Source organism: Triticum aestivum, chromosome 7B (assembly GCF_018294505.1).
Source record: "Triticum aestivum cultivar Chinese Spring chromosome 7B, IWGSC CS RefSeq v2.1, whole genome shotgun sequence".
Lineage (NCBI taxonomy): Eukaryota > Viridiplantae > Streptophyta > Magnoliopsida > Poales > Poaceae > Triticum > Triticum aestivum.
Genome location: NC_057813.1, coordinates 510,031,227 through 510,046,815, shown reverse-complemented (window position 1 = coordinate 510,046,815; position 15,589 = coordinate 510,031,227). Strand labels below are relative to the sequence as shown.

The following is a 15,589-nucleotide window of genomic DNA, read 5'->3' as shown; positions in this document are numbered from 1 at the left end:
CCTAGTTGATGTGAGACTATCTTCTCCCTTTTTGTCTTCACAACCACCACCATATACCACCATAGTGCTATGTCCATGGCTTGCGCTCATGTATTGCGTAAGAGTTGAAAAGGCTGAAGCGCGTTAAAAAGTATGAACCAATTGCTCGGCTCGTCATCGGGGTTGTGCATGATGGGAGTATGTTGTGTAATGAAAATGAAGCATGGCCTAACTATATGATTTTGTAGGGATAAGCTTTCTTTGGCTATGCTATTTTGATAAGACATGATTATTTGTTAGTATGCTTCAAGTATTATTATTTTTATGTTTTATAAGCTTTTATATTGAATCATTTGGATCTGAACAATCATGCCACAATAAAGAAAATTACATTGAGAATTATGCTAGGTAGCATTCCACATGAAAAATTCTGTTTTTATCATTCACCTACTCGAGGACGAGCAGGAATTAAGCTTGGGGATGCTTGATACGTCTCGAACGTATATATAATTTTTGTTTGTTCCATGCTATTATATTACCCGTTTTGGATGTTTATGGGCTTTACTTTACACGTATATATCATTTTTGGGACTGACCTACTAACCAGAGGCCCAGCCCGAATTGATATTTTTTTGCCTATTTCAGTGTTTCGAAGAAAAGGAATATCAAACGGAGTCCAAACTGAATGAAACCTTCGGGAGCGATCTCTTTGGAACAAACGTGATCCAGAGGACTTGGAGTGGAAGTCAAGAAACAAAGGAGGCGACCACGAGGGTGCCCGGCGCGCCCCCTACAGGTGTGCGCACCCCCGCCCTCGTGGCCCCCTCGGGCGTCCACCGACGTACTCCTTCCTCCTACATATACCCATGTTCCCCGAAAACATCAGAAGCGACCACAAAAAACTATTTCCACCATCGTAACCTTATGTATCCGCGAGATCCCATCTTCGAGCCATCGCCGGCGCTCCGTCGGAGGGGGAATCCACCACGGAGGACCTCTACATCATCTCCAAGGCCTCTCCGATGAGTTGTGAGTAGTTTACCACAGACCTTCGGGTCCATAATTATTAGCTAGATGGCTTCTTGTCTCTCTTTGAATCTCAATACAAAGTTCTCCTTGATCTTCTTGGAGATCTATTTGATGTAACTCTTTTTGCGGTGTGTTTGTCGAGATCCGATGAATTGTTGGTTTATGATCAAGTTTATCTATGAGAAATATTTGAATCTTCTCTGAATTCTTTTACGTATGATTAAGTTATCTTTGCAAGTCTCTTCGAATTATCAGTTTGATTTGGCCTACTAGATTTATGTTTCTTGCAATGGGAGAAGTGCTTAGCTTTGGGTTCAATCTTGCGGTGTCCTTTCCCAGTGACAGCAGGGGCATCAAGGCACGTATTGTATTGTTGCCATCGAGGATAAAAAGATGGGGTTTATATCATATTGCATGCGTTTATCCCTCTACATCATGTCATCTTGCTTAAATGTGTTACTCTGTTCTTCATGAACTTAATACTCTAGATGCAGGCAGGAGTCGGTCGATGTGTGGAGTAATAGTAGTAGATGCAGAATCGTTTTGATCTACTTGTCACGGACGTGATGCTTATATACATGATCATGCCTAGATAATCTCATAATTATTCGCTTTTCTATCAATTGCTCGACAGTAATTTGTTCACCCACCGTAATAATTATGCTATCTTGAGAGAAGCCACTAGTGAAACCTATGGCCCCCGGGTCTATCTCTTATCATATAAGCTTTCAATCTACTTTTATTTGCATCTTTACTTTTCCAATCTATATTATAAAATACCAAAAATATATTTATCTTATCATATCATCTCTATCAGATCTCACTTTTGCAAGTGGCCGTGAAGGAATTGACAACCCCTTTATTGCGTTGGTTGCGAGTTCTTGTTTGTTTGTGTAGGTGCGTGGGACTTGTGAGGAGCCTCCTACTGGATTGATACCTTGGTTCTCAAAAACTGAGGGAAATACTTACGCTACTATTGCTGCATCACCCTTTCCTCTTCAAGGAAAACCAACGCAAGCTCAAGACATAGCAACCACCCTTGAGCCCAGTTTTTTCCAACACCGCCAACCACGTTGGGACCTGGGCTCGGGAGGCGCCTCCATGATGGCATGCAGATCTTTGTGAAGACAGGAAACACTCCAATCAGAAGAGGATTAGGAGACGATGAACCTCGGCGAGATCCTCGCCGAGAAAACCCACAAAACCCCCGGCAAGGTCCTTGTCGGGGACGACCGCAACGACATGGCAAGACCCTTGCCGGGGCCCCGGCAAGGCCCTTGCCGAGGGCGTCCGCGAAGCCGCAGCCAGGCCCGCACCCGCCAAGCTTCTGCCACCGTTCGCATGCAGCTGCTAGCCCACCAGCTGAGCAGGCGCCTGCGTGTCGGCATGAGGCTTCTTGGCCAACTTAGCGGATGCCTACGTGGTGGCATGCAAATCTTCATGAAGGCCCTACCACCGTGCCACCTCAGGAGCCTGCCAGCCTACATGGCGCTAACCGCCTCGCTGACCCAAGGGCGTGTCAAGGCAGGGCGAAGCGGCAATAAAGTGGAAGGAACATGTCAAGGGCGCATTAAATGCGGCTTGTCCTGTAATAGCAAGCGATAGGCTTAACCACAGTACCCCGATGCTACCTCCTATGTGCCACTATGGTGATCCCCTTGCCTATAAATGGAGGCCCAAGGCATCCAGGAGAAGGATTCGGACCCTGGTACAGGTTACGCCCAGTGTAGCAAGCTCAAGAACTCCAAGAACACAGATATACACATCAAAGCAGGACTAGGGTATTACGCATCCTTGCGGCATGAACCTGGGTAAACGACCCGCATGCTCATACTTACTACTGATCCCGCTCTTTTCACGACCCAGCGCCCCGCAACCGTAGTAGGGATTTTGGTGATCTCATAGGTGTCGTTTCCCATAGACAAAGAGATTGTCCATTTTGTACACGAAGTGCATCCAGTTTTTGCTGTAACCTCTCAACTTATTTGCACATGCTATGTGGGTGAAATGATAATACCATGCCAACTTTCAACCTTTTCACAGTTCATTTGTAGTGCTTTTCAATTTCAGGGTGATTTAGCTCAAAAAAAATCAGTAAATGCATGAAAATAGCAAATGATGTCAGAAAGGGTTGAAAGTTGATGACGTGGCTTTGAATAATGCATACTGAATGCACAAAAAGTCTATAGTTGTAATAAGTTAAAAAAATATTGCCTTTGTAACAGATGAGTTTTCGTCTGAAACCCTGATACTTCGAAAGAGATTGTCCATTTTCTACACGAAATGCATCCAGCTTTTGTCGTAACCCTCTCAACTTTTTTGCACATGCTATGTGGGTGAAATGATGATACCATGCCAACTTTCAACCTTTTCAGAGTTCATTTGTAGTGCTTTTCAATTTCAGGGTCATTTAGCTCAAAAAAATCAGTAAGTGCATGAAAAATAGCAAATGATGTCAAAAAGGGTTGAAGGTTGATGACGTGGCTTTGAATGGTGCATACTAAACGCACAAAAAGTATGGAGTTGTAATAAGTTAAAAATGAATTGCCTTTGTAACAGATGAGTTTTCGTCCGAAACCCTAATACTTCAAAAGAGATTGTCCATTTTGTACACGAAGTGCACTCAGTTTTTGCCGTAACCCTCTCTACTTTTAGCAAATGATGTCAGAAAGGTACACGTTTGTCCGAAGCACAAAAGTACGCGTTTCAAATGCAAAACACATAAGCACCCTAACTATTACAAATATTCCCTACTGTCTTTGGGTGTGAAACTTTTTCTTCTTGTGTGTCCCTTTGCGTCGTAACCATGGACAATCTTCATCATTTAACTGGATGCTCGGGTCAATATTCACTGTGAAGGGAGCAATTTCATGAAACTTTTCATAATCTTCTGACATGTCTGTCTTGTCTTCCACTTCCACGATGTTTCTTTTCCCTGAAAGAACTGTGTGGCGCTTTGGCTCATCATATGTTGTATTTGCTTCCTTATCTTTTCTTTTTCTCGGCTTGGTAGACATGTACTTCACATAGAAAACCTGTGCCACATCATTGGCTAGGACGAATGGTTCGTCTGCCTACACAAGATTGTTGAGATCCACGGTTGTCATTCTGTACTACGGGTCTTCCTTTACACCGCCTCCTGTCAAATTGACCCATTTGCACCGAAAAAAAGGGACCTTCAAATCACGTCCATAGTCAAGTTCCCATATCTCCTCTATGTAACCATAATATGTGTCATTTCCGCTTCTAGTTGCTGCATCAAAGCGGACAACACTGTTTTGGTTGGTGCTCTTTTTATCTTGGGCGATCGTGTAAAATGTATTCCCATTTATCTCGTACCCTTTGAAAGTCATTATATTCGAAGATGGTAACTGGGACAACAAGTACATGTCATCTTCAATAGCGGCTTCATGCATGGCACGTGTCTGCAACCAACCGGCAAAAGTCCTTGTTTGTTCACGTGTATCCAGTCTTCAAACTGCTTCGGGTATTTGGAGCTTAGAATATTCTTGTGTTCCTCCATATACGGAGCCACCAAGGCGGAATTTTGTAGAACGGTGTAGTGTGCTTTAGTGACAGAATGCCTGTCCATACATATTACTTGATCCGGTCCTAGCGTGCAATTTCCACCCAGTCTGCCCTTATGCCGCGATTCAGGAACACCAATCGGCTTAAGGTCAGGAATAAAGTCAACACAAAACTCAACGACCTCCTCATTTTCATGGCCCTTGGAGATGCTTCCTTCTGGCCTAGCACGATTATGAACATATTTCTTTAAGACTCCCATGAACCTCTCAAAGGGGAACATATTGTGTAGAAATACATGACCTAGAACGGCAATCTCTTCGCATAGGTGAACTAGGACATGCGTTATGATATTGAAGAAGGATGGTGGGAACACCAACTCGAAACTGACAAGACATTGCACCAAATCATTCTCCAACCTTGGTATGATTTCTGGATCGATTACGTTCTGAGAGATTGCATTGAGGAATGCACACAACTTCACAATGGCTAATCAAACGTTTTCCGGTGAAGCCCCCTCAATGCAACCAAAAGCAGCTGCGTCATAATCACGTGGCAGTCATGAGACTTTAGGTTCTGAAACTTTTTCTCTGCCATATTTATTATTCCCTTTATATTCGATGAGAAGCCAGACGATACCTTCATACTAAGCAGGCATTCAAAGAAGATTTCCTTCTCTTCTTTGGTAAGAGCGTAGCTGGCATGACCCTGATGTATGCCATCCTTTCCGTGCATATGTTGCTGATCCTCCCATGCCTCCGGTGTATCTTTTGTCTTCCCATACACGCTCAAGAAGCCAAGCAATGTCACGCAAAGATTCTTCGTCACGTGCATCACGTTGATTGCAGAGCAGACCTCTAGGTCTTTCCAATAGGGCATGTCCCAAAATATAGATTTCTTCTTCCACATGGGTGCGCGTCCGTCAGTGTCATTCGGAATAGATTGTCTACCAGGACCCTTTCCAAAGATTACCTTCAAATCCTTGACCATATCATGTACATCATCACCAGTACGGTGGCGAAGCTTCGTCTGGTGATCTGACTCACCTTTGACATGCTTGCCTTTCTTTCTTACGGGATGCCTGCTCGGAAGAAATTGACAATGTCCCAGGTACACATTCTTCTTACAATTATCCAAATACATACTGTCGGTATCATCCAAACAGTGCGTGCATGCATGATATCACTTGTTTGTTTGTCCTGAAAGGTTACTGAGAGTAGGCTAATCATTGATGGTCACAATCAGCAATGCATGTAGGTCAAATTATTCCTGTTTGTGCTCATCCCACGCACGTACACCTATTTCATTCCATAAGTGTAAGAGTTCTTCAACTAATGGCCTTAGATATACATCAATGTTGTTGCCGGGTTGTATAGGGCCTTGGATGAGCACTCGCATCATAATGAACTTTCACTTCATGCACAACCAAGGAGGAATGTTATACATACATAGAGTCATAGGCCAGGTGCTATGGTTGCTGCTCTCGTCCCCAAAAGGATTAATGCCATCTGCGCTTAGACCAAACCATATGTTCCTTGCACCACCTGCAAAGTCCTCCCAGTACTTTCTCTCAATTTTCTCCACTGTGACCCGTCAGCGGGTACTCTCAACTTCCCATCTTTCTTACGGTCTTCTCTGTGCCATCACATCGACTTGGCATGCTCTTTGTTTTGGAACAAACGTTTCAACCGTGGTATTATAGGAGCATACCACATCACCTTGGCAGGAATCTTCTTCCTGGGGTGCTCGCCCTCGACATCACCAGGGTCATCGCGGTTGGTCTTATAGCACAATGCACCGCATACCGGGCACGCGTTCAAATCCTCGTACTCACCGCGGTAGAGGATGCAGTCATTAGGGCATGCATGTATCTTCTTCACCTCTAATCCTAAAGGGCATACATCCTTATTTGCTTCGAACGTACTCTCGGTAATTCATTGTCCTTTGGAAGCATCTTCTTTAACAATATCAGCAACTTTCCAAATCCCTTGTCAGATACACCATTCTCTGCCTTCCATTGCAGCAATTCCAGCATGGTGCCCAGCTTTTTCTTGTCAGCTTTGCAATTCGGGTACAACAATTTCTTGTGATCCTCTAACATGCACTGCAACTTCTTCTTCTCCTTTTCACTTGCGCAATTTCTGTTTGCATCGGTAATGGCCCGACCTAGATCATCAGCAGGCTCATCTGATGCCTCTTCTTCAGCTTCTTCCCGCATTGTCGGGTCAGCTTCTTCCCCCATTGTTGAACAACCATATTCAGGGAACCCATGTCCAGGATAGTTTTCATCGTCCTCGTCTTCTTCATTGTCTTCCATCATAACCCCTCTTTCTCCGTGCATGGTCCAAACATTATAGTGGGGCATGAAACCAGACTCAAACAGGTGGACGTGAATGGTTCTTGACTTAGAGTAATTTAGGTCATTCTTACAGCCAGCACATGGACAAGGCATAAAACCATCCGCCCACTTGTTTGCCTCATCTGCAAGCAGAAAAGTATGCACGCCATTAATCAACTGGGGAGAGCATCGGTCATCGTACATCCATTGCCGGCTCATCTTCATTACACAGCACCAAAAAGACCAAATTAATATAAGTTCATACAAAACTTATTCTCATAAAACAACATACAAATAACTATCTAGCTAAAGTATTTAAATGCAACAACAAATGCGATCAAGATCACAACTAAGGTAACAATTAATCCAACAACATAATGATACCAAGCCTCACTATCGATGGCATATTTTCTAATCTTCCTAATCTTCAAGTGCATTTTCTCCATCTTGATCTTGTGATCATCGACGACATCAGCAACATGCAACAACAATTCCATATTCTCCCCCTCAATTTTTTTGTCAATTTTTCTATCAAGTACTTGTTTTCTTTTTCAACTAAATTTAACCTCTAGACAATAGGGTCGGTTGGAATTTCCGATTCACATACCTCCTAGATAAAAATATCTATGTCAACTTGATGGGCATAATTTGTCATAAACATGAAATGCAACAAATAGTTATAAAAGATAATATACCACATCTGAATCATAATTGATGTCTACTACACAACCTTCTTCTTGTAGACGTTGTTGGGCCTCCAAGTGCAGAGGTTTCTAGGACAGTAGCAAATTTACCTCAAGTGGATGACCTAAGGTTTATCAATCTGTGGGAGGCGTAGGATGAAGATGGTCTCTATCAAGCAACCCTACAGCCAAATAACAAAGAGTCTCTTGTGTCCCCAACACACCCAATACAATGGAAAATTGTATAGGTGCACTAGTTTGGCGAAGAGATGGTGATACAAGTGCAATATGGATGGTAGATATGAGTATTTGTAATCTGAAATTATAAAAACAGCAAGGTAACTAATGATAAAAGTAAGCACAAACGGTATTGCAATGCTAGGAAACAAGGCCTAGGGTTCATACTTTCACTAGTGCAAGTTCTCACAACAATAATAACATAATTGGATCATATAACTATCTCTCAACATGCAACAAAGAGTCACTCCAAAGTCACTAATAGCGGAGAACAAACAAAGAGATTATTGTAGGGTACGAAAGCACCTCAAAGTTATCCTTTCTGATCGATCTATTCAAGAGTCCGTAGTAAAATAACATGAAGCTATTCTTTCCATTCGATCTATCAAAGAGTCCGTACTAGAATAACACCTCAAGACACAAATCAACCAAAACCCTAATGTCACCTAGATACTCCAATGTCACCTCAAGTATCCGTGGGCATGATTATACGATATGCATCACACAATCTCAGATTCATCTATTCAACCAACACAAAGAACTTCAAAGAGTGCCCCAAAGTTTCTACCAGAGAGTCAACACGAAAACGTGTGCCAACCCCTATGCATAGATTCCCAAGGTCAAGGAACCCGCAAGTGGAGCACCAAAACATACATCAAGTGAATCACGTGAATATCCCATTGTCACCACAGATAAGCACATGCAAGACATACATCAACTGTTCTCAAATCCTTAAAGACTCAATCTGATAAGATAACTTCAAAGGGAAAACTCAATCCATTACAAGAGATTAGAGGGGGAGAAACATCATAAGATCCAACTATAATAGCAAAGCTTGTGATACATCAAGATCGTGTCGAATCAAGAACACGAGAGAGAGAGAGAGAGAGAGAGAGAGAGAGAGAGAGATAGAGAGATCAAACACATATCTACTGGTACATACCCTCAGCCCCGAGGGTGAACTACTCTCTCCTCGTCATGGAGAGCACCGGGATGATAAAGATGGCCACTGGTGATGGATTCCCCCTCCGGTAGGATGCCGGAACGGGCCCCCGAGAGGTTTTTGGTGGCTACAAAGGCTTGCGGCGGCGGAACTCCCGATCTATTGTGCTCCTCGATGTTTTTAGGGTATATGGATATATATAGGCAAAAGAAGTCGGTCAGGGGAGGCACGAGGGGCCCATGAGGGTGGGGGGCGCGCCTCCCTACGTCGTGGCTTCCTCGTTGCTTCCCTGACGTATACTCCAAGTCTCCTGGATTGCTTTCGTTCCAAAAATAACTCTTCCAAAGGTTTCATTCCATTTGGACTCCGTTTGATATTCCTTTTCTGCGAAATACTAAAATAGGCAAAAAACAGCAATATGGGCTGGGCCTCCGGTTAATAGGTTAGTCCCAAAAATGATATAAAAGTGTTTAGTAAATCCCATAAACATCCAAAACAGGTAATATAATAGCATGGAACAATCAAAAAATTATAGATACGTTGGAGACGTATCAATAACCCGGACGAGCGCCGACGGGGACGTATATCAAAACCATGGCACTATGTATAATAAACAACGTACGGGTAAGATAATTATACAAGTAATTATATATCTAAATCACACGAACGTGATGTTTTATATATTAAAAAGATAAGAACAAGGGGCTCACCACAAGGTGGAGCTGGCGACGGGATGGTGCAGGCGATCAACGATGGTTAGGATGGAGACGGGAAGGCACTAAGTAAACCACACCTACATATGCAAACTAAGAGTTATTTTGACCTCAAATTGCGTATAAATCAAATGCTACCACATATATTTCCTCCCAAAATAAAACCCACAAATCACTATACTTATAGAGCATTGCAAGAGCTAATCTAGCAATGAAAGATGAAATGACAAAGTTGCTAACCTTTGTGATCACTTGGATGGATGGGGTGCCTTCAAATCTTCACAAATTTTGGCAAAAATGAAGTGTGAGCTCGAGAGGAAGAGGAAGAAAACAGAGGAGAGGAAAGGGAAAGAATAGAGCGCTTGGGCTGGACGAAGGGGTTTATACAGGAAGGCCTTTAGTACCGGCTTGCTAGACGAACCGGGACTAAAGGTGCATTTCTAGTCCCAGTTCGTGGCATGAACCGGTACTAGAGGTGCTGGTGGGGCCGCAGCCTGACACCAGCCTGCCACCACCTTTTTAGGTTCGCCATGAACTGGTACAAATGCTAGCCGCCCACCTAGCCGTTGGAACCGGCACTAATGGTCACATTTGTGCCAGTTCAAATACAAACCGGGACTAATGAGCTTCACATTAGGCCCTTTTTCTATTAGTGCACACAGATCGAATGCCACACGATGAGATTTGACAATACTTAATGTGCATCGACAGACTTGAAGAAAAGTGTACCAAATTGTATCGTTAACGAAGTTAGTGTGTGGGCTTTTTTTAGTTCTTGTACCATTTTATACCCACATATACAAGTTTATATATCACATGCGCTATTAACTCGCTCTAGTGCTTTCCTACACATAAAAGACCCATTTGGCGAACATAACAGAAAGAGAGCCATTGTAAAAGCCAAACAAGCCATACCCCCCCCCCCCCGGGCCAAAAAAACCCTAAACGGGCCACACCACACTGTCGCCCGAAAAGGCGTTTCATATATGATTCTCTCTCGGATGTAATGTATTAATAACACACAACTCAACTGGGCGAGCATTGAACTCGGTCGGCCCATTTAACCGGGTGATGTTCCCTGTGTTCCCGATCTAGGAACCTTCTAGAAGGTTTCGGTCTAGTTTTTCATTTGTTTCTTTATCAATTTCTACTGGTTTCTATGTTTTTATTTTATTTTCATATTTTACCCAAAGTATTTTAAATCAAGTTTTAGAAAAAAAGTTATATTTTTCTAGAATTTTATATAACAAATTTGCATTTAAAAATGTGCATGTTTCTTGAAAAATATTTGGAAATATAAAAAGAATCTGCTGTTTTTAGAAAAAAAACATAATTTATTTCAAATGTTTTTTTTGTAATTTTTCATATTTTTCCACAAAATGTTCTGAAAAATGTCCGCCCTTTTAAATTTTTCTGAAAATTTAAAAAAGATCACTTTTCAAACTAAACCGTTTTAAGGTTCACACAATCTTTTAAAGAAAAATGGCTGAATACCGAAATAAGCCGAGAAAAGCAAAAGGCAAGCAAAAAAATCATAAACAAACAAAGCGCTTAGATGGGGAACACCTAACTAAATGGGCCATAGCCCACTATTGATCACCGCACGACACCCTCCAATTTGATGTGAGTGTCATCAAGGAGATCACAGAAACTTCGAAAGAGTTCAGTCATTGCTCCTTCATCTTCGAAGGAAGAGAGTCCAATCTCGAGGCACATAACCTTGCTAAGCATGTTTTTGGTTTGGATTTCAAGCGCCACGTGTGGCTTCTAAACTCTCTAGACTTACATTGTATCCCTATAAGCTTCATTGATTAATAAAGCAAGTCAAATAGGAGGTCCCGCACGAAAAAAAGTCGTCAGCTGAACGGATACATACTGTTGACGTATAATGTGTTGTCTAGTCTCTTCTATCAGATCGGTCTTTTAATTGCATTGGCTAGAGGATGCACTTCTACATGATACCGGAGCCAAGAGGTTTTGAGTTCAAGACCCGGCTGACGCAATTAAATTGCGGCTCATTTTCGGTCCACGTTTAGACCTGGGAGAGCCACACGTGTCTAGTCTCTTTCATCAGATCGGTTTTTTGGTTGCATTAGCTAGAGCATTCACTTCTACACATACATGCATATATAGCCAATGAAGCCAATGATTGATAGAAGTACGAGAGTGGCGTTTTGGCTCCTAGGTGCATATGCACCCATTGTCGAAATCCAAATTCCTAGAAGTTGAAAAATTCGAAACAAAAATCCCGCGTGTATATCCGGACATTTTATGTGCGTTCACAAGGTTTCGGTGAAAAACGACGTTTTTTGTGGCTTGTGTAAAAAAGACAATTTCTTATGCTTCATTCTAACTATTCACGAGGCATTTCTTTATCTTTTTTACACAAGCCACAAAAAACGTCGTTTTTCACTGAAACCTTGTGAACGCACATAAAATGTCCGGATATACACGCGGGATTTTTGTTTAGAAATTTTTAACTTTTCGGAATTTGGATTTCGACAATGGATGCATATGCACCTAGGAGCCAAAGGCAATTACCGTAGAAGTACGTACTACATAAAATTTCACACGGCCAAAGTGCGACGGAGAAAAAGCGGATCCCCAAAAAGGACTTATCCTTCCAAGCGGCTTCACATCACCAAATGCAACGAGCGAGCAGACCATGCACCCAACATATCAGAGTGGTAGTACTACTTCTTGGAAAGTACTGTAGATGGAACAAGGATGTGACGTATAGATTAGTTCGTCCTCATGTTAAATGCAGGAGTCTGTCGTTCGTCCTCATGTGACGTATACATCAGCCTTTGGCCTAAACTCCAAGGCGTGACCCTTACCACCACACCCGACAAGATATCCTGGCGTTGGACGTCAAACGGCATTTACTCGGCCAAATCTTGCTATCATGCTCTCTTCCAGGGATCCACTACACCGCCCTCCTGGAAGCTTCTTTGGAGGAGCTGGGCCCCTCTCAACACCAAGTTTTTCCTCTGGCTTGCCTCTCTGGACAGGTGCTGGAAGGCTGAGCGCCGTGCACGTCACGGCCTCACACCCGACACCGCTTGCATCCTATGTCACCAGGAGACAGAATCCAGCGACCACCTCTTAGCGGGATGCGCTTTCGCCCGGGTCACCTGGCATGAAATCCTGGCCTGGTGCCGGCTCACCACTCCACCCATGGACGTCGCGACGACCTTCTTCGCTTGGTGGGCGCTTGCGTCCGCCACCTCGCCGAGCGGCCTACGCAAAGGGCTCAACTCCATCGTCACTCTGACCGTTTGGGCCATCTGGAAGCATCGCAACGCCGTCATCTTCGACGGCCTGCACCCCTCCACCGACGATCTGGTGCTCTCCATCCAGGATGACGCTCGCCTATGGGATAAGGCCGGGGCCAAGGGACTAGCCGCTATTATCGCTGTAACCTGATCACTTGTAGCGAGGCTGAGCATCCTCCTTCCCCTACTCGCTGCATCCCTTCATACGCCTTTTAGTGTACGCCTGCATGGATGCTACCTGTACTAATTCCCCCCCCCCCCCCCCCCTATCAATGAAATGATACGCTGCTAAGCGTATTCACACACAAAAAAAAAGTCAAGCCGAAGCAGTGACTTGGATCGGTGGATCCATCTAGCATTTATCTCTGATCTAAGTTCATCCTCCTCATGCTAAGAGTAAGTATAATAGTGGGCTGTAGTAATATAGAGACGCCACCTTCTCATTTTTTTGGTGTTTTTTAGGGAGTACCTAGAACTCATGTAGATGAGACATAATTTAGTCTCATTCATTTTGAAAACAAGAACAGATGCAACCCACGCCAGCACACACGCATCTTATAGCATCACATCCAATGGCTATAAAATGTGAATGAGACCAAATTATATCTCATCTAGATGAGTTCTAACAAAACTGTGTTTTTTATACAAAGTACTGTATGTCTGTATATGTTTTCTTTTGAACACCTTCAAATCAGGCCGATATCCCCCTTGTTTGTGCCACCAAGCCAGGCACCCCTCGTACGTTTTTTCTTACCTATCAATGCAATGACACGTAACAATTCATATTCCGGAACAAGATTAGGCCGATATGCCTGCCTTTTCCAAGACGATGTTGCGGTGGCTTCAATGAGACAACTTGTAGAAGGACGTCCTACAGAAGGAACACGTGCGGTAATCGCGTTTGCCGAATCTTCCACTCATTTGGCAGCACGAGTTCAAAGAACCGCCGCCGGCGCTGACCCGTCCGTCATGCACGGCACTGCTCTCCCGCAAACAGCATCAGACTTGCCTCCCAAGACTGATCGGGCGCGCGCGCCTGCCGCCTTCCACCTTCTTTCTCCCCTGCTTCATCCATGTCAGTGTCACTGACCTCGTCACTCCAACACTCACTCCGTGCGCATATATATATGTACGAGCTTTTTTACATCGAGCATTCGAGCGCATCTTCACTCACCAAGCCACACGGAATTAATAGACCAGACCGCGCAACTACATGGTACAAGACTTCGAGCAGTCTGCCGCCGCTATGGACTCATCCTCGGGCTGGGCGGTCGCGCCGGCGGTCTCCACGGCCGCACCAACCATGCCGATCGGTGGCATACTCACCATGACAGGCATCTTTCTGGTGTTCCTGACGTTCGCCCTCGCGCTCATCTTCCTCCAGTACTACTTCAACACCAGCGTCCGGACCGCGCCGAGAGGGCGCCCACGCGGCGTGCGTGGGGTGGCCGCAGGGGGCGTCGACCCGGAGCTGCTGCGGTCGCTACCGGTCACGGTGTACCGCGCGGGGCCGAAGGGCTCCACGGACGACGTCGGGGTGGAGTGTGCGGTGTGCCTGACCGAGCTCGAGGACGGGGAGGAGGCCAGGTTCTTGCCCCGGTGCGGCCACGGCTTCCACACCGAGTGCGTCGACATGTGGCTTGCCTCCCACACCAGCTGCCCGCTCTGCAGGGCCACCGTCGGCAAGCCCGACGCGTCGCAGGCGCTTACACCGACGAGTCTCCCTTCCTTGCCACCGGAGCCGATGAACTACGCCGGGAACCTGCCGGCGAGTGTACTGCTCGGGGTTTCAGACCAGGCCACGCTCGCCGCGGTGACCGTGACCTCTCACGGAGCCTACTCCAGCCCCTCCGCCCTTGCCACCGCGGCAGTGCTGGTGATCGACATTCCGGACTCAAGGACAGTGGCGACCCCGCGCGGCGCGTCCAAGTCTCCGGGCTTGGCGAGGCTGAGGTCTTTGAAGAGGCTGTGGAGCTTCGGGAGGCAAGGACCGTCGGGGTCGACTCCCTCCTGTTCCGGTGGCAGCGGTAGCGGAACAGCAGACACAGACCAGGGTATTAGCATCACCTGTGCAACTCCAAGAGCTCCCGTGTAGCGTAGAGCCGGAATTACCTCGGACGTGCGGCCAGCCGGTCACCCTCCCAGAGATCAACTCCGATGCCCATGCTCTGTACATATAATGCATCTGCCCACCTAGACAATCTAAGAGCATCTCTACAGGTGATGTATCTTGGGCACAAAAAAAGTAGTTTTACATCACCAAAAAGTGAATTTTGCATCATCTCAAACATCTTTGCTTCAACAGATGGTGTACAAATAGGGCATCATTTTGCTCCAACATGTGATGTATATTGGGCACGAAAACATCAATACATTGCAAATTTAGATAGAACATGACAATTTCAAACATAGTTCCAATACAAACTAAAAACATAGTTCCAATACAAACTAAAAGTAGTTCCGATACAAAGATTCTTTGACTATGAACCACTGCGAACTAGTACTCATCAAAGAGGTTGTCCCAGTCGATGTCGGAGCCCGACTCGTCGGCCTCGTTGTTCACCAAGTCCGAACTATCGAGCACAACCACCGTCGAGGGGCCAACTTCGTCCTCCTTCTTCGTCTTCTCCTCATCCTCCTTCACCTCCTTCTTTGTCTTAGTTCCGCGACGCATAGAACTTGTACTCCGCCTGCTCGAGGTACCGATTTTCCGCCGCAAACCTCGCCATCCCGACTTCATCCTGCCGAAAAGCGTCGCACTGATCAAGAACGATCCGTGTCTCATTCTTCTCCGCAACGGTCACCATATCGATGTCGGGACCGACGAACTCCAGATCCGCCTGGTTGTCAATCCCCGGCAAGTTCAA

General features: G+C 45.1%; 1 protein-coding gene across 1 annotated transcript; it reads left to right on the top strand.

The window, feature by feature from the left end:
• Positions 1–13,886: 13,886 nt before the first annotated feature.
• LOC123160721 (E3 ubiquitin-protein ligase EL5) lies at positions 13,887–15,165 on the top strand. The gene has a single exon (XM_044578567.1). The coding sequence runs from the start codon at positions 13,936–13,938 to the stop codon at positions 14,815–14,817; it is 882 nt and encodes a 293-aa protein (XP_044434502.1). The 5' UTR covers positions 13,887–13,935; the 3' UTR covers positions 14,818–15,165.
• The last annotated feature ends 424 nt before the right edge of the window (positions 15,166–15,589 follow it).